At 37.9% G+C, this 26,723-nt stretch overlaps 1 protein-coding gene across 6 annotated transcripts in view; it reads right to left on the bottom strand.

Moving 5' to 3' along the window:
• Window positions 1-26,723, bottom strand: part of SPOP (speckle type BTB/POZ protein) — a 64,063-nt gene that overhangs the window by 15,723 nt on the left and 21,617 nt on the right. For 2 of the 6 annotated variants that reach the window (XM_058560730.1, XM_058560731.1), the window contains 6 exons: window positions 14,539-14,589; window positions 14,382-14,415; window positions 3,991-4,134; window positions 3,212-3,333; window positions 1,097-1,248; window positions 853-980 (listed from right to left, as the gene is read on the bottom strand). In XM_058560730.1, the coding sequence (XP_058416713.1) occupies window positions 853-980; window positions 1,097-1,248; window positions 3,212-3,333; window positions 3,991-4,068 (480 nt within the window). In that variant the 5' untranslated portion in view covers window positions 4,069-4,134; window positions 14,382-14,415; window positions 14,539-14,589. The remainder of the gene's footprint in view (window positions 1-852; window positions 981-1,096; window positions 1,249-3,211; window positions 3,334-3,990; window positions 4,135-14,381; window positions 14,416-14,538; window positions 14,590-26,723) is intronic. The other 4 variants (XM_058560727.1, XM_058560729.1, XM_058560732.1 and 1 more) reach the window with 2 other exon arrangements.

Below are 26,723 nucleotides of genomic sequence, written 5' to 3'. Positions count from 1 at the left end.
TCCCCATGAAAATACAGTGGTCATCTCATCAAGTGGGCAGCTCAGGAAGCAGTTCCTTGATCACACAATGTACAGGGAACACTACCATTTCAGTTGACTGGAGCTTTCATTCATTTATTACACTGTGAGCTTATGAGTATTTATAGATGTACTGATAACAGAATGAAACAACTAATTGGCATATACTCATTAAAGAAACCACCTTCCAACTCACTCTTGGTTTGGGAATTTTACTTCAAAGCTTCTCCTGAAAACCTGAGAGAGGCTCTTAGGTCGTTTGCGAGAGAAGGCCTCTCTTAGCTGACTAGAGATAATTCTCCTAGCAAACTAACAGTTAGAGAGCTTTACGTAGCCTTCACTCTAGAAAGAATGGTTCTCACCTTCCTATTTCACAATTACTCCAGCAAGACAAACCAGAGACACCCAACTCCTGACATGAGTCATCTAGTTCAAAGGGCAGAAAAGAAAATGTTCTGTAGTCAAACACATGTGGACTTCATACTCAGAAAGTTTAAGGAACAAACATACAAATCTAGTTGCTGGCCATTCTCCTCACCTTCAACTGATAGTCCTTCCAAATGCTATCTGACAAAACCCGCCATGAAAGAGCCAGAAGCCTGACCCAAGCAACTCAAAAATCACACACACCAAGAGAGTGCGCAATCTTTGTTTTTAAGAACAGTAACAAGTGGAAAGCTGAGGTGCCCAACAACCTTGAAATCATGACACAGTTTTCAATTACTCCACTTGGGGATTTTTCTCACTTTCTATCCCTGATACAATACAATTAAGCCTACCAAAACCCACCAGGTCTGGGAATTGCTAGTCTCACAGCGGGGTAAAAGGACTCACCTCGCAGAAGAGGGTAAGCTTGTCATCAGGGAGAAGCCCGTTGGCCTCATCCAAGAGAAAATCTCTACGGATGAATTTTTTGAATCCCCAGTCTTTGCCTTGCACAAACCTATACGCCCGTTGACTCTCTGGGGTGAAAAAGAAAGTCATGTTTAGAGTTACTCAAAAAAAACCCTGATCAAACCCACGACTTGTCAGTGTATGAAGTTGTTATAAAGCATCGAACGAGGAGGAGAGCATTTACCCATAGCTTTGGTTTCTTCTCCCTTGGCATTCAGGATAGAGAATTTGAATTTTGCCCGAACTTCACTCTTTGGACAGCTGACCAGTAACAGGTAAAGTGACAGGTAATCTTTGCTTTCTTCATCTAGCCCTTTTGGGTTTACTCGCAAACACCTGCCCGGAACAGATAGGAAAAAAAAATGTGTCGAAAGCATCCATGTTTATAGGCTCGTGAAGCGATAGGAGGGAACTAGAACATCAAAATCAAGAGAGGGAGATATTAAAAAAACAAAAACAAAAACCCAGGCCCTATACCAGGAGATTCTGATTCAGTAGAATGACTACTTGGGAACCACTTTTCTAGAGCAACCCAAGTCACCCTTTAAAAAGGCAACAATAAAAATAAAGGGGCATTCTTTGATGAATGCTGCACACCATAATAAATTAAAGTATTTCTAAAAAATAAAGGGGCATCCTAGAATCTGACAACACATCCCTTACATCTATGCCTCTTTCTTCATAATCTCCCAAATCACTCTTTTACCCCCCTAAAATATTCAAAATTCAGCCTAGTCTCACTCTATTCTTATCCTCAATCTCAGGAAAGGCAGCTCCTTATTTTGTCAGGACTGTGGCAAAACCATGTCAGCGACCTCTTTAATATCACCTTGGGAGAGAAAAAGTATTCTAGAGAAATATGTGAATAGTATATAATCTTTTACAGATACTTTATCAATCTGGCAATAATATTCTAAGATTAGAATAAAGGAGGCAGTATGAAGGAAGCACAGACAAAGTAAACTCCTATCATATAGGGTAGAGTTCCAAGCTAGGGTTCTCCATGGAGTCAGAGATGCCAATCTGCTACCAATGAATCAAAACGAAATACAGACAGAATTTAATAGGTTCAACTGAGTTAAGTTGCAAATGTCATTAGCTGAACTGTATGTGGTTCAGACACTGCTTCTACCGCATACAACACACAGGCCATATGTGTCCTTAGGCTTTGCCAATGTTATGGCACCTCTCTCAAACAGGTGGCCCAATCCAGTGCCTCTCTAGGGAGCGCATATGCCACATACATCACTATACATTGTACTAAAGATGTAGATTTAAATACAATGCCTAAGAATAAGCATTCTCTCAGCACCTAGTAGTACACTGCTTAATGTACATAGCTAACAAATACTAAATGAATGGAGAGTTGTTTAACTCTTCAGTGGGTTATCAGAGGTCAAAACTGGTGGTTTACAGACATGTGTTCTGGTCTTTGCAGTGAGCACACGGTTGTATCCTGAACTGCCTGCTCCTAGTCAAGAGGATACATGGTTTGGATGGGACTGACCCCCACTCCCAAATCCTATTCACCTTGCCACAGCGATTAATTGAGAGAACCCAGATTTAAACCAATTAGTGCATGTATGACATATTTTTGGCCACACAATTAGTTCAGAGAAAGTTCAAAGACTTTTGTTGGATGGTGGTGGATTATGCCCATTGCTACTGCCAGTCATCCTTCAACCACAAGGGAAGCCAGACTTGAGAGGTCCAACAGTGTGAAGAGCAGAGAAGAGCAGAGAGAGGAGGAGTCCTTAATCTAACCAGTAGGCTGCTAGATCAAACTACTTTTGAACCTATCCTACACCTTAGGCACTCCAGTTACATAAGCAAATAAACCTCCTTTATTGTCTAAAAACAGGCAATTTAAAAGTCAGGAGATAGTGTGTTAAAATCTAGATTTCTTGCTTTTCTTGAAAAATCAGAAAATCTGGCAATGGTCAGCCCTTATTCACACACAGCTATAGTCAGCTGGAGCTGAGCAGCCACCACTCCTTTTAGAAGGATACTCACTAGTTTGCCAAGTGGTCAACACTCATACCATAAATGGATATGATTTACAACACTGGCCCTCTTTAGTCATTTACATTACCCTACAGCCATTTGAGGTTGCTACACTCATTGAATTAATTCAACAAATATATAGTGAGCATCTGTTATGTGCCAGGCACTGGGGAATACATTCAGAACAAAACAAAGTCCCTACCTTCAAAGATCTTACGTTCTAGTCAGTCTCCCATAAAACCAAGCAAAGCAGGCAACTTTTAGAAAAACTTTTACAGCTAGGTGTATTCCTCACCATTTCAGTTTATCATTGGCTCCTGATGAAAAGGTTGAACTTTTAATGACTTCACCCATTTCCTCCCGGCAAAAGCTAAAGTTATTGATGGTCCACATGTAGGAGAATTTGACTACTTTGATCTGTTGATAGAAAACCAGGAAGCAATTAAATAGGAAGTGCGCAAACTGAAAAACATGCTGAAGATCAGACGATCGTTTCCCCTCCCTCCCTCGGCCTGATCTCCATAGGAAGACAGCACTATGTGGCCAGCATGGAGGCTCAGCTTTTTGCATCCCTCATCCACATTTTAAGAAATCGCACAGTGACCAACTGCTTTCATAGCTTTTCTCAGCTTCTGAGAAACACTGGATGAGTGAGAAAAACACAGACAGGGTTGGGATAGCAGATGATAAAGCCATCCCTAAAATGAGCCTCTGCTCAGAGCAACATGGGACAATTAGATGCTGATGCCATTCCCTGGGGTTGCAAATCTCAAACCTGGTTTCCCCTTGAGTTGCCCAACAGAGGAACACATTTCCATCAAGGGGGATGTAAGTGGATGTAGTTTCACAGATTCCTCCTTTTCAACCTCCAGTGAAAAGTACTGGCCTAGGGCATTCAGATTCCAAGTGAGAAAACAAAGAACGGAAAGCTGACAAATACTTTATCTATCTGCTATTTGGCAGTTTCGTCCCAGAGAAAGCAGGAAACACGATGTAGGAAAAGAAATCTTATTCTTTTCATCCACCAAAATCCTCCCAAGACGCAAGATTTACAGGGTGAAAACATGAACTTACCTGTGTGTAGCACCAGCTCTCAGCTACGGGGCCACTCGACATTTCTGCCGGAGGTGGAGGACTTGGAACCCTTGACATCGCCAGTTTGAAGGTTAAACAAGATTTCCAAAGTCAGGGGACAAAGATTTCTGTTCTCTCTTCACCCTAAAATCCACCCAAGAAGCAAGAGGATTTTATCAGATTAATGGTATACCATCCTACTATTTCTGTTTGACCTTCCAGAGACTGGAAACTTTGTCTCCTGCCTGGAACGCTCTACTCTTATCATTCAAATGGCTCCTTAGCATTCAATGTTAACCTGAGAGAAGATTACCTAATCTACAGTAGTCTCCTAGTCACCATTATATCACCCTGTTTTAATCTTCTGCATAATACTTAATATTATCTTACCAAATGAATTTACTCAAAAGGCATATAAGGTACATTCTTAAAAAAGCTGCCTGAAGAGGAGACAGCATAGTGAACACCAACACAACTTTGCAACTGGCTCCTTCCCTTATGGCACAAACACTCCACTCCTAAGGGAAAATGATCTTGTTACCTCTCTAACTACTGTTTCATCTTCTACACTTCACCGCAGACTTACTAAGAACAGTCTTCTATTCCTCAACCCATTGCTAGGTGCTCTCTTGAAGGGGAACATTTACCCCTTTCCTAGATGTGTTCCTTTCTCTGCAGCATTAGAGATCTCTCCCCACTTACACTGTCACTATCCCATTTTCCAGATTCTTCTCCTTGCTCTCTCTGTTTTCTGATCATTCCTCAATAGCTTTTATTGGATTCTCTTCCTCCACTATTGTTCCCATGCTTTAATCCTCAATCATTTTTTCAATCTATATTCTTTTTCAGGGCAATTTTATCCACCCCAACAGTGTCAAGTTTCTGCCTTCATACAAACGTTTCCCAAATCTCTCTAACTATGACCTCTCTCATTAGCCTCAGACCCTTTCAAATAACTACCATACATCTCAACAGGGTGTCCCAACAGCAAATCAAAATCCAACTCCAAAGTCTTCCCTTCAGGGCCCTTCTACACACAAAAGCCATTCAAAAAACTGGTGAATTTAGTTACAATTTTTAAGTACCATAAACAAAGCTGAAAAACAAACTGAAAAAAAAAGCTTGCAATGCACGACAAAGGGATAATTTTATTAAGATAGGAATTGACACATAAACTGTTTCTACAAAATCAATAAGAAAAAAGCCAACTACCTTATAAAAATATTGTTCACAAAAAAAGGAAATAAAATAGCTTTTAAACATTTTACACCTATTAGACCAGCAAGAAAAAAATCAACCATATCATGTATGGGGATATGGGAACTCATACACTGCTGGTGAGACTGTAAATTACCCAAGGGAGAAATTTCTTTCCCGAACACCTGGTTTGTTTTCAGCTATGGACAGACAACATGAATCTTATAACTGATCATGTTGTCCTCTTTGCTTGGCTACTAGGAAGCCCTGAGACAAATTTGTGACCCATCTCTTGAAAGTATAGGCTCATATACTCGCTCTACATGCTATATTCTATATAAAATCATATGCTTATTCTAGAATAGCCTTATTATTTTCTTAATGTTATTCACTCGCTACAATTCCCTCAACTGTGTTACTCTTTTATATGTTAAGTATTTCAGGAAACTTCCTCAAACCCTTTGTAGAAAGAAGTATAAATGAATAACAAAAAAATCACTCAACTCACACACAGTCACTGGCCACTTAATAAGCACGGAGGGGGATTAATAAGATACAGGTGCACCCTTACAGAGTCATATACCATTGGTATTACCAGAGTCCCCATTAGTTTTAAACACTATCCTACCGGCATTTACAACTAAAGCATCCCATGTAATCACAGATGGAGTTAACAGTCTTATACGCACGATGTGCTATTTCACCTAAACTAGCAAACTAAGTATGGCAGTGGCATTTAGGCCTCTGTGGTTCGTGCAATTCATGATTCCATGATAACATCAAGAGAAGAGACCAGATGCTACAATTGATCACCTGTGATAAGGTAGGCTTGCATTTGATGGAAAACATATTCTCACAGAACTGTTTATTTGTCTAGTAACGACTAAATGCACCTAAGGCAGTTTTACAAATCCTAGTTGCCATTAATGCCAGTAGGAGCCAGAATGAAATTTCAAAATTCTTACTTAAAACTATCTTTTGGGCGGGTTGGCAATGAAGATGTGAATTTTACACGTTAGTTAAAAGCATAAAAGTTGGCTCTGGAGGTGTGGGGTGGAGGCTCAGCTCTATACTGAGTGATCATAAAATACTAATTTGAGTTTATTTTGAAGTTTAAAATAATACTCCAAATTTGTCTAACAATTAACAATTTAAGAATTCTCTAAGCCTAAGAAAAGGACAAGTTTAAAACTGGTTTATTTTCATGGCTTGTTGCTACTGAACCATGGTCCATTATAACAACGAGGGAAAAAAAAAATAAAAAACCAACTTTGGTCTTGGCCTTTTTTTTTTACTTTTTTGCTTCTCACTTATTTTGTAGCCAAGTCTTATTTTATTTATTTTTTTAATAATATCACCTCTCTTCCTATTTTTAAAAAATGTCCAACCCAGCAGCTAGTAGAACTGGAGAATCAGCCTCAGACTCTGAGGAGCTCTAATCACACAACCTGCTGAGAGGGAAATTGACCAGGATAACACAAGTCTAATTAATTTCACTCATGACAGGCACATGGGCAAAGTGTTCATCAGCAAAGTAGCCTGCTGTCACGTGAACTCTCCAGTACTTCATGCCAACTGCCGCAGATGCCCAGCAGAAAAGCAAGTTTAGAAAAGAGGAGGTCTATTTGAGGGTCATGGTTTAAGAACCTCTGTAGGAGACAACTAGCACCAAAATATATTGTTTCTGGCTACAAACAAGTTAAGACAAGACCATCCAAGTTCTGTAACGAGAAATTTATTTTCCAAAGCTTAGCAACTTCCCAGTACGCTCAAGTATGTTCAACTTCCCAGTAGTTGAACATATCTGTTATATACTACCATTTATTTTCCTGTTCATTCTATTAAATCCCAACCTGTGAGGCTACACATCTTCTGAGTCACACCAAGAAATATACTTTAAAATACCTCTGTCAAAAGTAATACTGCTCAAATTCCAATGAAGGTAGTACCAGTTAGCAACTAGCAGCAATGTCTAACAGTATGCTTCCTAGCAGGTATTATGAGACCATGAAGTCATTAATCATTTTTGACAAGAGCTTCAAGTCAATCAATATATATGATTTCTAACTAGAACATTAAACCTTGGAGAGTAGACAGAGGTAAAAAAGAAAATGTACTAATGCTGTCTTGATGCACAGATAATGCTTTCAATCGAACCTATACAGTGCACTCTTTTCTGCCTTCTTTTACACTCATGAACACTGCTGTTGCCTCCAGTAGACTTACAGCTCCTTAAAAGGAACTTGCAACTGTTCTTCGTTGTATCCCCTTACCACCTAGCACAGCCTGCCTGCAACAAGGCATTCAGAAATACTCGGATGACTGAAACATTTATCCAGTTGCATTCAAGTTCATTAACTTTTCTGCTTGTTTGTTTCACATATTTCTAAAAGAGTCCTCTGAACAATGCTGAGTATATTAGATTTGCAATGTAATGAGAATCATTAATTTCTTCTTTTGGATGGGTTACACAAAGCCAAAAACTCCTAGCCTGGCACCCTCAAGTTATCAGCCCCAGTAAAAGCTGAGTTTTTCATCCAGTATCAAGTATATCTTCATTCTACAAAAGGAGAAAGACCTGTTATAATTTCCTTTATTTTGAAAATACAAATCAGTAATTTGAATTAAACTCTTACATCATCAGGATTCTTTCAGAATAGAAGATGAATTCCCTGCACAATAAACGGAAATGTCCCAATAGTTTAACCTGCAATATATGCACAGCTAGGCTAGAACACACTCTGAAAAGCATGACATAGACAGCTTGTGCAGTTATTTTTTATCTTTCTTTTATTCCCTATAAGCATTCCTCCATTTTCAATCTAATCCAGTCAGAGAATTAAAAAAAAAAATCAACAGCTAACACAGGCATATCACATGCATGGTATCTATGAGTTAGCCTTATATCCATGAGTCTGAAAATACAGGCATAAGATTGTGGAGCTATTAGATTGAACCATGAAATTGTTTTGTAGGCCAAAAATAGTCGAATATTGCCAATTTCATGTGATTCAGCATAACACACAAACATGCACAAGCTAGACGGCTGGTAACGTAGCTTCTTGCCAAGGAATGGTTTGTTAGGGACTTTTTAAAAGCCTATCACTTTTTTTTCTTTTGGTTTAAAGCCTTGTACAGTTTCCAAGTAAGGAAAAATCCCAATGTCATAACTATTTTAAACCTGAGAGACGTTTGCATTTTCCAAAACAGAAGATGCCAAAAAGATTGTTGATAAAAAAACAAACTATAGAAAGACTTGAGTATACTCATTTTTGAGAAACTGATGTGACCTCGAAGGGACGTTTGTATTTCTTCTGTTACAGTGTCCTCAATCATATACAGCCCAGGAGGCAATAACTTTTCTCTCATTACCCCAAGGACAGATTATTATAGGTCATACTGACTTTCTCTGTTGCAAGGTTTGAATGACTTTTGAATATCTGTTATGGGTAAACTTTTTGCAGTTCAATCTAGTCTAACACAATACTAAATGCATTTTTTTTTTTAATTTAGAGATACTTCTTAAAATGAAATTGAGGGCAATCAAGAGAGACCTCAATCAGCAAAGGAAAGACTGGGATTTTTTTATGTCTCTCATCAGGTTCACGCTTTGCAAAATTTACAAGTTAAAGATGACTACATTTTTTTATTGAGATATAATTGACATATAACATTGTATTTGTTTTTGTTTAATTCTTTAACAGAGGGATTTAGTATTAAGTGAATCTAAAGATCAAGAAGAAAGAAGTCAAGAGCCTAACAGAAAAATGGGCAAAGAACAGCCAATGGTTTCCAGAAATGTAAATACTAATGGTTCTTAAATACATGAAAACATGTTCAATTCTCTCTCATTCATAATAAGATAAATGCAAATTAAACTGCACATTGATTCACCCAGTGAATTGGCAAAGATCAAAATGTTTGATAACACTTGTCCAGGGTAAGGAGAACATTTCTGATTAGAGTATAAATTGTCACAGTCTCCATGAAGGGAAATGTATATCAGAATGAAGAAGAAATGCACATATCCTTTGATCCAGCAATTCCATTTCTAGAAATTCACCCTACTGATATATTTAATATGACAATGTAAAAGGTTTTTCACTGTGGCACCATTTGTAATCATGAAAGAATGGAAATAACCTAAAAGTCCATCAACATGGGATTGATTAAATAAATTTTGACAGACAGAGACAGTATAATAATAAGCATCTGAAAAAAAAAAAGGAATGCAGAAGCTCTTTCTGTTTAAAGAGGCAAAAATATTTATTTGTTTTAATACATATATCATCTCTGGTAAAGCTACACAAGACTCTAGGAACACTAGTTACTTCCAAGAAAGGAAACTGAGTACTTGGGTGGGAAGGAGAATTTCCATTGTATTCCCTTTTATACTTTATGAATTGTGAACCATGTGAATATATTACCTTTTCAAATAATAAATAAAAAATTCAAAAAGGAATTAGCGCCTTCATAATTAATTTTTCTAAGTTATGAGGTGACTTATAAATCGGACCCTTATGAGAGATAAGACTGGCATTCTTCAGTGGCTTCCACTGCTATCTGAGTAAAATCTACCTTCTGTCATGATGGCCCAGGCTTCGGTGTACCCCCCGACCTCATGTAACACTTACCCTTCTCAATCACCGTGCTTTAGTCACTCAGGCCTTTAATTCTATTTGGTGAACACATCAGGTTCTTAGCCTGGAAAGCTCTTTCTTCCCTCAGATCTTTTCATAGTTGGCTCCTTCTTGTCATTTAGGAGTTCTATCAAATGAAATATCCTCAGAGAGGTCTTCCCTTACCACCCGATCTGAAGTAGCCCCACTTCCAGCCTGTCCTCATCACATTACCCTATTTTATTTTCTTCTTTATTACCACTATCTGAAACTATCTTGTTTTTATTTTTTCACTTGTCTATTGTCTTTCCCACTAGAAGTTAAGCTCAATGAAAGAAGAGCATCCCTTGCTGCCTAAAATGGTATCATAACAGGCACTCAATACTTGTTCAACTAAATTATTGTTGAATAACTAAACTCACTGTCTTTTGGGATCATATTTTTCCTTTATGAGCTCTAGTTAAAAGGTTAAAGTTTGGGAGTTGCTGAATGAATAACAGCTATAGGAATCCAGGCATACTTTTAAAACAAAACATTTAAAAAAGAAAACGATCAGTTCATCTCACTCCAATTTTAAAGAATCCCATTCAATACATTTCCAAAACTATACTCTTCTTTGATTAAAAAAAAATCCAAGGGGCCGGCCCCGTGGCCTAGTGGTTAAGTGTGCGCACTCCACTACTGGCGGCCCAGGGTTCAGATCCCAGGCGCACACCGATGCACCGCTTGTCAGGCCATGCTGTGGCGGCATCCCATATAAAGTGGAGAAGGTGGGCACAGATGTTAGCCCAAGGCCAGTCTTCCTCAGCAAAAAGAGGAAGATTGGCGTGGATGTTCACTGAGGGCTGATCTTCCTCACAAAAAAAAGAAAAAAATCCAAGAAAACTTGGGAGAAAAGAGAAGTCTGCAAGACTAAATGGGAAGTTCTGGAACCCACAAGACAATAGTAATACAAGCACATTTTCCAGAACAAGTCAATCTTGTTATAGAAAGTACCATTACAGCAGCTGTCAGGAGCTCATGCTAGACATCTAAGTTATTCTAAGTTAAATTCTACACAAAAAAATTCCAATATATAAAGTTGAGGCAGATCCTTAGCATTTTCTTAGATTTGACTATAATTTTCATATCTGACACAGGGTTTGATTCCCTTAAAAATGACATGTAGAGAAAAGATAACATTAAACATGTATAATATGTAAACATGTATATATATACTTACATAGAGAGACAGAATGAGAGAGAGAGATCTTTGTAACATGTCTAGACACATAACTAAGTTTTTTCTATACCAGGCTAAGGTATAGAAGGTATTTTCTGCCATAGCTAAATATTTATCTAATTAAGAACTGAACTGTTCTTGCAACAGTTGTATATAAGGAAAACTCAGAAACAAGTATGTGATTATGTATGCATGTCAGTACCCTTCAGATTTTTCCCAGTCTACAGATATCTCTTAGGCAAGCATAGACTCTAAAATAATTGTGAGGATTAGATATGTTTTCGTACATAAAAAGGCTATTTTGGGGGGCCGGCCTGGTGGCGTAGTGGTTGAGTTCATGTGCTCTGCTTCGGCGGCCAGGGGTTCACAGGTTCAGATCCTGGGCGTGGATCTACGCACCGCTCATCAAGCCATGCTGTGGCGGCAACCCATGTACAAAATAGAGGAAGATGGGCACAGATGTTAGCTCAGGGCCAATCTTCCTCAGCAAAAAAAAAAAAAAAAAACAGAGGAAGATTGGCAAAGGATGTTAGCTCATGGCCAACCTCCCTCACCAAAAAAAAAAAGCCTATTTTTCCTTCTCCTCGATCTAAGTGTTATAAGACAGAGTTTTACAGAAACAGCCTGGCTAGTAAGGCTCACCCATACAAAATCAAGCTGCAGATGAGCAAGAAGGTACACGAAAGAATCTCAAGTCAGGGAAAGCCATGAGATAACCAACAGAATGCTCCCACTGACTCCCAAACCTCAATGTGCTCTGGCTGTTTACAGCCTTACTGCCCTTCTTTACAGGTTATAAATAACTACAAAGTGTCCTTGTCCCCAAGGAGCCCTCAGCAGCCAGCTCAAAGGTTAAAATATGGAGTAAGTCTCACTTTGGATGCAACTTTTCCAGTTAGCAAAAAAATCAAAGAGCAGAAAAATTTATTGTCAATTTAAGTTAAGGGCTGGGGAATCATTTCCTCCCCTAAAAACTATCCATTATGTAAGAGTTGTTGAAATAGACATGTCAGCCTAATTCTCTACCCCAAAAAGATGTCCAGGGAGAATGCAATGCGTGTTCTGCTCCAAATGCAGACGTCTGTCCTGGAAAGGGGCAGATGCCACTCAACAGTCTTGTAAGATTGCATCTCCTTAGACCTTAAAAAGACCTCTTGAGTGTTTGTTTTACTTTTTAATTTAGGCACAAATGACTATTGAGCTAAAGACATCTACATAACAACACTGGAGAAAAAAAATTCCTATCTCTACTTGGATGGAGGATGTAGCAGAATAAACCATGGCCGCAACAAGCACAGGTTTCACAAGGTCTGGGCTAATACCATCAGGTGATGTGCTGCTGTTGTTAATTACTGAACCCCTGCTAGAAAAGAAAAAAAAAAAACTCCTTCAACTGCTTTTTTAAAAAAAGGCAGAGAGGTTCATCAGATTAGACTTCTCCACACATCACTTTCAAAATCCATCATTTGGGAGATGTCTGAAATGAAACGACATGAATCCAAATCAGCAAAGAAACCTGATTATAGAGGGGCTATTTCATTTCAAAGTGGATCTCAGTTCTCAAGGAAAACACCTTTAGAAATGAAGTTAGATAGGCAGAACCAAACAATCAGCAACTGGGCTCTCATCACAAATTATAACAATGTGTTGATTCCACTGAGTGGCTTGGCCAAAAATCTCTAGGGCCACAAAGAGCAAACTTAGGAAAGGTGAAGATTTTAACACATCCCACGTGTTATCAAAGATTTCTCCTCTAGGTTGAGAAAATTTATTCTAAATCAAGAGCTGGAACAGAATTTAAAAAAAGGAGGAGGAGAAGGAAGAAGAGGGAAAAAATCTTACGGCTAAGAAGATTCTATTTATTATATAATTATATTCCCAAAGTGGTTTTGAGATTTGAGAGGTTACAGTTTTTCACCCTCTCCCCTCAACTACAACTATGAAGAACCTTATAAAATCCAAATAGGGAACAGAGGAAAGGCTTGGCCCTAATATAATTTAAGCGTGTCCAGTCTGCAAGGAATTCAAAAACAGAAGAGTCACTTCATGAAACAAATAGGCAGAGGTTGCATAACCCCACAGGGTCCTCTGGTCTTTATAGAAGCCAAATTCAACATGCGATTCCCTTTGGCCATCTATACTTTTGTCAAGCCATTTAAAAATATTTCTTGCTAACACAATTTGGCTACAGAAAGGGCCCAAGGAATGCACATCAAAGAAGAAAGTCTAAATCAGTCTTAGGGTATGCAATCTGAAATAAGTTCATTAACTTAGAAGCTGAAAAGGCCGACCTGCTCCAGAGGATCTGGTATAATACAAGGGCAACCAATTCTCTTCAGCATTAACTACTACTACCTAGCAGTACAGAGATCAGTATTCTCTCAAGACACTTGTCTTTATGAGAGAAGACCTCCTCCAACTACGAATGGAAGATGGAGGCATATGTATGCTTTACTCGCCTCCTTTAACTATGCTCTTAACTGAAGAGATCTGATGACTGTTTAAATGGACCCACACTCCTCACCTAGAAACGATCTGCAAAAAATAAATTCTCTCTTCTTCTTAAGTTATTAAAAATAAGCCAATTTCTATGTTAATGTTAAAGTTCTAACTAAACTAAATGGAACAAAGGACAGGCAGGAAGTTCTCAGTTTTAAATGTTCATTCCAAAATTCATGACGCAAGGAAAAAGTAAAACCACACAGGCAGAGAAAACAGGGGAAAATCAGACAGAATGTCTGTCTTAACAGAATTTCCTGGCTCCCAGTGATTTGTGTCAGAATTTAAGATTAAAATGCAGTTAATACCTATTTTACCTAATACAACTCTGTAAAACCATACATAAGCATTTGAGGCAAGAATCATACCACAAAGTAAAAATTTTAAGGTGCTAGCCAGAATGGCAGAAAGATTTTGTTAAGTTACCCACAGAAAGATGAGCTCTAAAGTATGTACAAAAAGGCAGTCTGCTCAGAGTCAAATTCCTTTTCCAGGGTAAAATGAAGCCTATGAATTGCTTTAAGATATCTCCTTGTCTAAACTGTAATTCTAATTTCCCTGAAGATCTTTTCTAGGGAGAAAAATCATCTCACTCTAAGGTCTCCATATCACGTATTATCATCAACCAGTGATTAAAAATTTAAATCCAAACATCTTTTCTCCCCTCCACCATTAGTGTAAAGCCTTATCCTATATACAGTAGTTTCCAGAGAAGATCTAAATAAATAGCTCTGGTTCACTCCAGGAAAGAATATTTAGAATAAACCTTCTTTTGAAGCCACTTACGAAAAATGTTTAACACTGTTTGTAAGGCTCATTATTAAAAAAAAAAAAAAAAAAACTTACATGCTTACCTCATATGACTTCCAACTTTACATACCATTTGCACTGCAATGAAACAGATTACACTCAAGAGGTGCATTTTTTAAAGTCATGGTAAATATTTCTATGCTTTCATTCCACTTTTTCCCTCATGATCTTAAAGTAAAATAAAACTATGTAAAAACTCACCAAGTCAAGTCAGTAGGAAGACTCTAATTTGTCTTGTCTAACAGGAAATCACTGTTGGAAATAAAGATGATGAATCAGACTTAACTAGATTCTGAATCTCATATAACTACTTACTTTGGCTATTCTGAAAAGGGAAAATCTTACAAAAGCAGGTGATACATTTGCTAGGATTTACTAGTTAAAATTACCATTCTTATATCTCATCACTAGTTCTGAGTGCTCTATTTATCAGTCATCTCTCAAAAGGATTATACTTAGAAATTAAAGTCAGAAAAATCCAAGCTAATTCTTCTAATAAATTGGCCGATGAGTGCAACAAAAATAAGTGGCTTGCCCCATGTCAACATTTACAAAAGGCGAGTGATCACTTTTGCCTGCTACCTCACAAAATGTTGGAAGAACTAACTTTTTATGTAAAATACTCTTTTTGTGTGTGTGTGTGAGGAAGATCAGCCCTGAGCTAACATCTGCCAATCCTCTTCTTCTTCTTCTTTTTTTTTTTTTTTTGCTGAGGACGACTGGCCCTGGGCTAACATCCATGCCCATCTTCCTCCACTTTATATGGGACGCCGCCACAGCATGGCTTGCCAAGCAGTGCGACAGTGCGCGCCCAGGATCTGAACTGGCGAACCACGGGCCGCCGCAGCAGAGCGCACACACTTAACCGCTTGTGCCACCGGGCAGGCCCCTAAAATACTCTTCATAATTATAAAGTGCTCTGTGGGTTAATTACACCAAAGCAAGATATATTTCAACAAAGCCGTGTATCCTACGTTTTAATGATAGGTTTTAATAAATAGCTGCCACACTGAGGTTCCTGGTGATATACCTTGGGTAAACACCACCAGCACTGCCCTAATAATCTACCATATCCTACAAAGTGACTCAAAACAAAAACAGGGATAAATGTGGTTGCAAGGCTTCTAGGAGCCTAACCTAGGCAGAAAATTCTGGTGCTATCTTCTTGTTTGTGGGAAAATGAAGTACTGCATACATCGTGGGTGACTGGTTAAAAACAGAATCTTTTCCTGAAAACGTAAACACTATCTTTAACTGGTTCACTGGTACAAATAAGCTTCTCTTATTTTGGTAAACCAAGTCTGGTTACTATCAGTAATGGAATGAGCCCTCACTAAAAACTGTCCTAAACTACAGACACTAAAACAGGACAGTCTTGATCAGAACATTTAGCAGTAGCCAGAGTCAGGCCGAATTCACTGAACAAATATTTACTGAACACTAACTGTGCAGGGTAGTCTTCGAGACACAGGGGTAAAAAAGACAGACAAGGTTCCTAACCCTCTGAGGGTAGACAGATAAATGCCTTTAAGACTTTATAAGTAACTACTCAGGCAGAAGATATCAACCACCTCTAACAAATGAAAATGCTCTGAATATCTGTAATTCTTAAAGTAGAAACCAATACCTTTAATCCTTTACTCTAATTTTTTTTAAGTTTAAAGTTTTGGTTTCTCAGTTCATTTTCTAGAATGAACATGTTTAGTCCCAAAGAACTGGCAAAATTTAAAGAGTATGAAAACACTGGTAAGAACTAGGAGGAACGGGGGCACTCTCACACTGTTAGTAGGAGGACAAATTAGTACAACCACTTTGGGAAACAGCTTATTATTATGTAATAAAACTAAAGATCCAGCAATTCCACTTGTAAAACACGGCCTAGAGAAACTCCTGCACATGTCTGTCAGCATAGATACATAAGAATGTTTACAGCAGCACTGTTCATAACAGCCAAAAACATCATCCACAGTAGAACGGATACATAAATTGTGGTATGTTCATATAACAGGATGCTATATGGCAATGAAATTAAACCACAGTTCTACATAACAACATAGATAAAAGTTATGAACATACTGTTAGGTTCTAAAAGAAGACACAAAAGAACACATATAGTATCATTCCATTTATATAAAGTGCATAAACAGACAAAACTAAACCATACTGGTTTGCAATGAATCCTAGGTGGTAAAACCACAAAGAAAAGTAAAGAAATGATTATCAAAATGTCAGACTAGTGATACCTCTGAGCAACGGTATGGGTTATGATCTAGAAGGGACACACAAGATTCTTCTGGGTGCTGGCAATGGTATATTTCTAGGTCTAACTGGTGGTTATGGAGGTACTTGCTTTTTATAATTAATCTTTAAACTATACAGTTATGTTTTGTATATTTTTCTGTGTGTTATATTTCATCAAATGTTCAAAACATACATTAAAATAATCCAATAGAGTAGCTATACATATATATATCTTCCCATGTCTTAGGGTGAATACAATGTCTTGCACAGAATAAACCCGATTTTTTTTTTCCAAGACAATTCAGGATGAGAACTCAGTAACAAAGCAGGGCCACCCAGGAATGAATACCTATAGACAGGCTTTCCTTTCTTCAAAATTGAAACGCAACACCTAAGATCTGTTTTTCAGGGAAATTTTCGGTACTGACACAAATTTTTTAATCTGTGTATGACTACTCACCAGGAGCCATTAGTTAATACCCGAATTATTACAAGAAATAAACAAAAGCTTGTGAAAAAGCAAAGCCAGGATACAAGTATTTTTTGGCTTTATCTTTTTAGTTTAATCATGGCCTCTGATAGAACCTCCAATGACTTCCTATCTCACTTCCAGTAAAAGCGAAAGTCCTTACAATGGCTGGGAAGGCCCTGCACAATCTGGACCTCATTACCTCCCTGGCCTCATCTCCACTTAACGTTCTCCTGAGCTCACAATGTTCCAGCCACACTGCCCTTCTCTGCTGTTGTTCCTCAGACAGAATAGGCTCATTCCTGCCTCAGGGCTTTGTACTTGCCCTTTTCTCTACCTGGATAACTCTTCCCCTAGATATTCTCTTGGCGCACTCCCTCACCATTGTTGGGTCTTTCTGTAACAGTCACCATCTCTGTAAGGTCTTCCCCAACACCCTTAAAAACAAACCCCCCCCACCACCGCCATAATCCTATTCTTCTTTCACTGCTTTATTGTTTTCTATAGCACATAAAGTCACCTACCATACTGTATGTGGAATTAAGGAAGCAGATTCTTGTCTGTTTTATTGCTGCACCCAGACAGTGTCTGGCACATGGAAAGCCAGAAAAAAATACTTAATTAATAAATGATTGAATGACTCTCCTTTTCTTTTGGATTTCTATCCTTGAAAGATTAGACAGTAACTCTATATATTTAAAACACAGAATGTTTCCCTTCTCTGTATGTCAAATTCATCAACAAAGTTTGTTTAACTAACATGTTTCAGGTTTACACTCCTGTTAACACTAATGAGTTACAGGTAAGATTTACATAAAGTTGATACAAACTAAACTGTATTTTCCCCTAACAAAGGTGCAGTGCCGGTTTCAATGGTAACGCTGGGAGAGCCCAGGGAGACAGGAGGCTCCGGTACTGCTGGCGGGTGTGCACCGGCATGACCGCTACGGGAACTACCTGACAAGATGTACCATGAAGACTGAGGGGTTGCTTCCTTTAGCTATGCTTTTCGTTTTTAAAAAAATGAGCATGTTCTACTTTTGTAGTCAAAAAAAAAAAAAGTGTTTTAAAGAAAGAATTATGCAAACAAAATATAATTTCAGGAAGAAAGTTCTTTATATTATATTTTGACTCCCACAGAAACAATATTTCATCTGTTACATTATCAGATGAAATAACCCAAGAAGGGGACTATAGTTAGAAAAAAAAATTGTTTTTTACTTAGGAACTAAAAATTTTATAGCCAAGTTTCCAGAGTGGAAGGGAAAACAAAACTCCATGGTGTTAGTGTTCCATTTAAGAACATAATTTTATTCTAAAGAAAGACTTAAAAATAGGAACATTTCTCCACAGCATAAAATGTGGGGTTGATGTGATAAAGAGTAGGTAACAAACTCCATTCAAACTCAGTGATTCCAACAGCAGAAGGAAGATAATTCACTGAACACAACTGCCTACGGGGTGACATGACAGGTACTTCTGAACACACAGATGGAGCTTATACTTTGGATGGAACACTTCACTCAAGTTAAAGTCAGAGTAAGCCTGATCCACAGGTTCCTTGCCAACCACAATATTGGTGACCTGAACCATATCCTAAGACATGACAAATCAGAGAAAATACATAGGCATCTGATATTCCACAGTTATATCTATTACAAGATTTCCATTTTAAGGTCTTATCAAGTGTTTTTAAAAAATACTTAGCAAATAAATTCTTCTCAAATTTTTAAAGATAGTTGATATATTCATGAGGTGAATATATATTCATATATGAGGTGGCTGCTCAAACTAGTTGTTAAGAAAGGAAGCCCTACTCAAACACATGCAGCAGGCAGAGTGTATTATTAGAGAAGAGTAACAGTTTTCATTTGTAACACTTCAGCATTTCAAGTGCTCAAAGCTCTGAAAAGGATGCACATTTAAAGGGGAAAAGAACATGGAACATAAAAATTGAAAATACATAAAACCTCACAATAATGAATAAAGTATAGTGGATTAAAAACTCCAGAAAAAAAATTATAAATGAGAACCACTGGTCATTGAAACATACGGTGCCTGAACAAAATTTATCTATAATAATTCTAATCTAAAGTGAAGGCTAACATTTTTAAAATGCTTAATTTGGCTGAGAATGCTCCAAGAAACTCTTCCCTAAATATCAGCTATGTTTGGATCATGCTGAATTTATAAGGTAACACAAGAACTGCAAAAACTGGATTGGAGATCACTAGATAGTCCTACATTTACTGGGTGGGAAGTATTCTAGGAGTTAAAAAGTAGTAAAAAAAAAAAAAAAAAAAAAACAAAAAACCTGAGAAGGGGAAAAGTTGAATAGTTATTGACATTTATGAAAAACAGCTATTAGATATGAGAAAATAAAAATACAAAATATTAAAATGCAAAGGTTGCCAAATTTATCAGAATCCAAAGAGATCCACAGGAAAAGAAAATTTCAGAGCCTCTGGCCCTAGTAAAAGAAGACTGGCATTCCAAGTTATGGAAAATTTTCCTCATCCTTCCCTCTCCCTCAAATGATGACTGTGAACACCAAAGTGGTGGACCAAGTGGGAGAATTCAGAGAAGATATTAAGGACAAAATAAAACCACCAAAGCAACAACCACCACCAAAAAACAAAACAAAACAAAACACGAAGAGGAAGTGGGGCTGGCCCGGTGGCATAGTGGTTAAGCTCACGCGCTCCACTTCCACGGCATGAGGTTCACAGGTTTCGGATCCGGAGCACAGACCTACATACTGCTGATCAAGCCATGCTGTGGCAGCATCCCACATAAAAAATAGAAGAAGACTGGCACAGATGTTAGCTCAGCGTGACAATCTTCCTCAAACAAAAAAAGAGGAGGATTGGCAACAGATATTAGCTCACGGCCAATCTTCCTCACCAAAAAAAAAGAGGACGAAGACGGAGAACAAAACCATAAGGGATATGCATGAGGTTCTTGTTCACTGGAGTTTTCCCTGTGATGGCAAAAAACCGAAACAATTTAAATATCTATCAAAGGGGTTTGGAAAACTGTGAAATATTCATACCATAAAATAGAAACGAAACAGCTAAAATGTGGGACCTAGATCTATATGTATCCAGATGAATAGATGCTGAAAAAGAAGAAGAAATGAAAAAAATGACTGCCATGGAATTTATTTATATATTCATACACACATTCTCTCTCCCTGCACTTGGAAGGATGCACGCTAAATGCATGGACTAGGTTGTCTCTGGGCAGCAAGGCAGGAAAAGGCACTGAGAAAGTGAATAAAGAGGACTTCAGCTGAAGGTGTTTGTCACAATCTCTCCACTTTCTGTTTGGCTTTTTTTTTAACTTTTCAAAAACGATGAATTCCGAGGGAAAAGTAAATTAGAAAAGCTTTAAGAAAATCAACAACAGAGCAATATTTTAAATAGACAATAATGTAGTCTGAATCAAACCAAAAAAAAGCCAATGAATTCAGTACAGATCTTCTCAATAATTAAAAATCTAGCTCTTGTTGGTAAAATATTTTCCCCAGTTGACGGGAATTACAAAGCAGTGGGTTACTTAAGCAGAGGGACTAAAGAGACTGACCTCATATACTTCAGTAAGAAAGCACATTTTAAACAAAGATAATACTCATAGTAATCCAGTGTATCTTCAGAGACTGTGAATCGTCATAAGGAACCATGCTTCCACAGAACACCTTCTCCTTCCTGTCCACCATCCTACCTTCTGATCTCCTGAAGACTGGTCCTCCATCTTGCCCTAATTTTACTCATTCCCCTGGAAGGACCATCTCTCCCTTCTTCAATCGCCTCAAATTTTAGGCGATTTTATCTTTAAAAAGATAGATCTTTTTAAAAGAAAACTGGAGACTTTCTGGAATGATTTAAGCTTTTTCTCCTCTTTCAAATATGTTTTTCTACCCTCTCTACTTTTTCCATCCCCAACCTGTTTCTTTTCCTTCCATTCTCTTGCTGACCAACAGCTGCTTTCAACTGCTAGCAAGCCTCTAGCATGTTTATACTTTTCACTTCTTAAGGAAAAGATACTCCCAAGTAAACCAAACAAAATCCCACTCCACAGCCTGAAGGTCAAATAAGGGGAAAAACTAAAGTAAAAAACACTAAAAACTAAACTAAAAAAATTTTGCTGCCTTTCACTTTGGCATTATGGCTAAGAATAAAGTACTAACTACCATTTTATCATCTTCATAGCATTTAAATTTATCTGGAGTCCTCTGTTTCACAAGTTACTCTGGCTAAGAACCACAAGCCACTTATAACAGGTCTGTACAGTCAAGTACTACAGCCTAGTGGAAACCATAACATCAAGATTCACAGTAGAGGGACAACCTGTGCACTTCCACCCCCATCCTCCTGGTCTTCTTGAAAAGGACTTCTAAGGTCCTTTTGCATTAAATACTTTAAGCTATATAACCATTCCCTCACAACCAGTGTTCAGTGCTTCCCAGTCTTCAAAGTACTTTGACATTCATGATCTTATTTGAAATTTTTAACAGCTCCGTGAGGCATGCAGAGCAAGTATTTTGCAAATAAGGAAACAGAAGCTCAGAGGTCACAATCTGTCATGGTCACATGGCTATTAAGGGGTTTGAGTTCAGAACTCAAGTCTTTCAACTCCTAATCCAACACTTTATAATTCCTGTGACTAGGTGATTCTTAGATCAGGTATGGTCTTTCATTCAACATGTAAGAACTGGAAAAATATCTGACAGATGACACACTTATAGACCCCAGCTTTCAATTCCGATTTCATTTTCAAGTGGCAACTGTATTGAAAAGTAGGCTCTTTTGTTCTAATGAATTCTGAGCACAACTATTAATGGAGACCTGGGCAAATCACTGACAGGCTCATGCCTACTTTCACGACTGGACCCTGGGAACAAATCGTATGTCCTAATACTTTTAGAATGACTTTCTATGCTTTAGCACCTAATCATCATTAATTTTTTAAAAATAAAACGTCCACTGTTCTAACATGCCAAAGTAATTTTCCTAGTCTGAGTTTCTGAGAAACAAGTGTCTTTTCCTCTGAAGATCTCTATTTCTCCTTTGCCATAAGATCACAGAATTAAAAAGCACAATTTCTATCATTCCTTAATTATATTCATTTGAGATGTCTAACATGACTAAATGGCACCATCTTCTACCCAGTTGCTCAAGCCAAAACCCCTATCTTTTCCTATCCCATCTATCAGCAAGTCCTGCTTCCTAACATATTCCACGTTTCCCCATTTCTATCTAATTACACCCACTTCTGTGCAGTTTTCTCTCACCAGAACCAGTGTTAACTGGATTCTTATTGATCTCCCAGCTTCCTCTGAAGCACAATCCATTGTCCACATAGCAGCCACAATAAACTTTAAAAAAGTAAATGAGAATATGTCACTCTTCCATTTAACTACACTTGGAATAAAAATCAATCTCTTTACCTTACCCTATAGGGTCCCATAAGAGCTGGCCCATTACACCAAATTCACCACCTTCCCCTCTCCCGCATTACTAATTTCACTCCAAACACGCTGGCCTTCTTTCTATAAATAAGCCAAGTCTGTTTGCATCTCAGGACCTTTGCACTGTCTTCCCTCAGCTTGGAAGACCCTTCTAGATACTCACATTGCTTGCTTGTTATTTAGGGTTTAGCTCAAAAGTCACCTCTTCAAAAAAAGGCCTTCTGTGACCACAATCAAAAGTAGCAGCCCCACCCCTACCTTCTATAAACTTGATTTACATGAATTAATCCTCTACATTGTATATCGTCTATAGCCTGATCATCTTCTGAGTGCACTTATAATACTGACATTCTAGTCCCGCAAAGCTAAAAACCAGAACCCAGACAGTGGGGGATCTGCTGAGATAATGACCAGTTCAAAGTCAGAAGCAGCCCCCTGGTCTTTTTCTTTTTAGCATCCAAAAGAAACTCTACTAAACTTTCTTTTTTCCAAACTTTCCTTTTTCCTTTGGGAGTAAAAACTTTTTTTTTTTTTGGTGAGGAGATCAGCCCTGTGCTAACATCTGCCAATCCTCCTCTTTTTTTTTTTTCTTGCTGAGGAAGAGTGGCCCTGGGCTAACATCCGTGCCCATCTTCCTCCACTTTATATGGGATGCCACCACAGCATGGCTTGCCAAGCAGTGCGTCAGTGCGCGCCCGGGATCCGAACCGGCGAACCCCGGGCCGCCACAGCGGAGCACGCGCACTTAACTGCTTGAGCCACCGGGCCGGCCCTGGCTGTAAAATTTTTAAACGAAGCCATCGTTAACTTTTGAAAATTTTCCTACTATATCCATTTAGGCTTGTCTTTTTAAAACTTATAATATCAAGCCTCTAGACTCTGTCTTTATTTTTTACTTGCCTTAAAGAAATTACTAGTTTTTCTGACTACTAAGCCTTTACTATAGTTTACTTTCTATCAATTAAAGAAAACAAGTGATCATAATGGGACCGGGGATCTGGGATCTGTTTTCTGAGATAGGAAACTGGCTTACAAATAGAAAAATAAAAGGTAGAGATAAGAGCATTTTTAGAGACGGAGATGTAATTAATGCCTTATACAGTGACAGTAAAAGTGAGAAAACTTGTTAATACTACTTAATTCTTCAAGAGTAAAAGATCTGAAAAAAGTGAAGAAAGTTCTTTGCTATTAGCCTGAATACTCTTTGAGGGCAAGGGGCTTGCACCCAGAGCATCCTGTATTGTGCCTGGCACATAAAAGGTGCTTCATAAACATCTGGTGAATAAAGGAATTAGTAAAATAATTCTAGAGATATAAAGGACTTAATGAACATCCAGTCAAATGACTTTGTTTTACAGATCAGGAAACTGAACCCCAATGCAGCTTAGTGGCTTGCCTAATGTGATATATTATACACAGGAGACCAGGAGCAGAGCTGAGACCAGAACCCAGGCTATTATACTATCTCCCTGTAGTTATGGTGGAAAAAGCGGATGTTGGGCTCAAGAATTTCAATGTGGATAAATGAAAGATAAGGCATTGGTGAAAAACAATCAAACTGTAATTAACTGTTCAATAATGATTTAGAATGCAGAAAAGACCTTGGTGAGGCACTATGTAGTTACCCCTTACGTAGAGTCCGAATGGACCAACCAAATTCTCTCCATTATCAGAAAGGATACTGGAAACAAAAACCAGAAAACACATGCAACATTGACATCCCCCAACCTAGCTTTCCAATCTTACCTAATGTGACTGTTCAAATTAAGTCAACTGTCAGACTACCCAATTCCATTGCTCCGTCTACATTCACAACAGAAGTGGCTATAAAAAACGGGATTCCTCCCTAAGGAGGTGGGGTTACAAAGATAAATTTGCAACTCTATTTATTCTTGGCCCTCTATAACCTTTTCTCCCTTTGAATTCAACCAAACCTTTACTGATTAAAACTGCATAGACATGCTTTGACTCTGATCCTCAAGATGTGAAAAGGTCCTTTACTCTATTTCCCAAAAACCCTTTCCTTTGAAGCAAAGATTCATCTGATCAGCCTAATCAAATTGTTATCAGAGTGCCAATTTTGAGAGAGGCTTATGGATTATTTAAATTTTGGAAGAGTAAGTTTTCCCCACCTATGCAAGTAGTAGAGTCATAAGCAAAGATAGCTTTTTATCCCAAGTCCAACAACTAATCTTAACATTGATAAATGTTTCTATTGCTTGAGCCCTAAAGTCAATCAACCATAAAAAATATTCACCGAATGCAGTTTGGATGTCCAGTCCCATGTTAAACCACCAGCCTCACCAATACCAATTTCTTTGCTTGATTTGAAAAAGAGAAAATGTTTCTGGCCTTGAAGAGTCAGGAAAAGACTCAACTTAAAAGAACTGTTCACATTAAAAACTGAGAACTTCTCCTCAATATATAAATTTTCTTCCTTCAAACAATTTTCCCACCATCTTTTACAGTACACTTTGCCTTTAAATAGCAAGCCACTTAGAAGTCACAGAAATTATTTCTCCATCTATTCAATGGATGGAACAAAAACTAGATGGAACAAAAACTCAGTAAAATCAATTTTAAAAACCTAGAATAGTCAGCTAGGTATTCAAATCAAAAAGCAAAGCTTTGGACTCTAGACACAAATTCACTTCAAATATTAAATACTTGCATAATTCCTAAGTAAATTCACTTTTAAGGGATTGTGTCTCCAAAGTTACAAAATGTGGATAAGAGTTACTACTACCACTTTACCTTTACTGCCAGAGATAGTTACTTTGAGAACTGTCTTACAAAAGTCAACATTTTATTGGGTCTTCCAAAATCAATTCTTCACAATGAGAAATGGACATCAGTTAAATAAACTGTTAGAATAAGAAGAGAACGAGTCAGTATATTCATAAGCCTTTGCTGTTCTTGGCACCTGAATTCTACTGCAGGCTTTGCAGATACTTTCCTAAATCTGAGTTTTCTCATCTATAAATTGAGAGCAACTGTCCAAGAATCTCTAAGGTCCCTTCCAAAGCTCAAGTTCTATGCCCCTTTGGAAATACTGTTAAAATTATTTCTGCCTCTCTTCATACATGCTTTTTGAAAACTACAAGTAATACATATACAGCATAATAATTCAAAAGTTATAGGAAGCTATAATTGAAAGGTAAAAGTTTCCTTCCAGACACCCAAATTGGTCTTCTAAAGCCTAAAGACAACCACTGTTTTCTTCTGTATCCTCAGAAACAAACAAAAAAACTCACAAACCAAAAAAAGGGCATGTACATACAAGCAAATATATACACACGCACACACATATATATATTCATATTCCCTGGAGGCACACATATACCTCATTCTTTCTAAAGGTTGTAAAGAATTCCACTGTACCCTGATGTGAGATTTGCAGGTTTTTGCTACTGCAAACATTGTAGCAAATAAGTGTATCTGAACGTTAAGTGCAAGCAAGCCCAAGAGCCTGTGCATTGTTTATTTTGACAGATATTGCCAATTGCCCTACAAAATGCTGTACCAATATATACTCCCTGAGTGACTGCCCGATTCCCCGCACTTTTGAGCATCTACCCTCCTGATCCACTATTCATCCAGGATGGCCAGAGACAGAGAGACATAAAAAACCTTTAAGCAGGAGAACCAGTGAGACTTAGACCCAAAAAAAAAAAAAAAAGGCTAGAAATGTCTTCTATGAATTAAGTGGTCAAACTCCAGCCAAAAATATAGCAGACGTGATATGTAGTACTTGTTTATTTACAAAGTTTAAGTGTTGCTGTTTCCTTGAGGAAAATAAATTGTGGGGGGGGGGGGTAGGGGAAGCACAAGGAGAGTAGGTGAGCAACTCATATTGCAAATTCCATGAATCCCAAGGAGACCCAGTTGTCTTAGATCACGATGTGGATTTAATAACCTGTATGGCGAAATTCCTCCACATATAATCTGGCCACTTTCACCTAGAGATGGTTATCAGCACAGTGAAAGTCAACTTAGTTCCTTATCTTTATCACTGGCAAAGAATCCCTATAATTCAGCTGTTTATCCTCAAATTAAATGGGATGGTGCATGATTCCAGAGGTGATAAAACTGTTAATAAAGCACATAGAAACACTTGGTGTATTTTAAAAGTGTTTGTTTTTTATTAAATAATTGGTATAATGTCTAGCATGTAGTAGATACTCAATAAGTAGCTGTTAATTAAGT

This window comes from Diceros bicornis, chromosome 18 (assembly GCF_020826845.1).
Source record: "Diceros bicornis minor isolate mBicDic1 chromosome 18, mDicBic1.mat.cur, whole genome shotgun sequence".
NCBI classification, from domain to species: Eukaryota; Metazoa; Chordata; class Mammalia; order Perissodactyla; family Rhinocerotidae; genus Diceros; species Diceros bicornis.
This window is presented reverse-complemented; position numbering and strand designations above follow the sequence as displayed.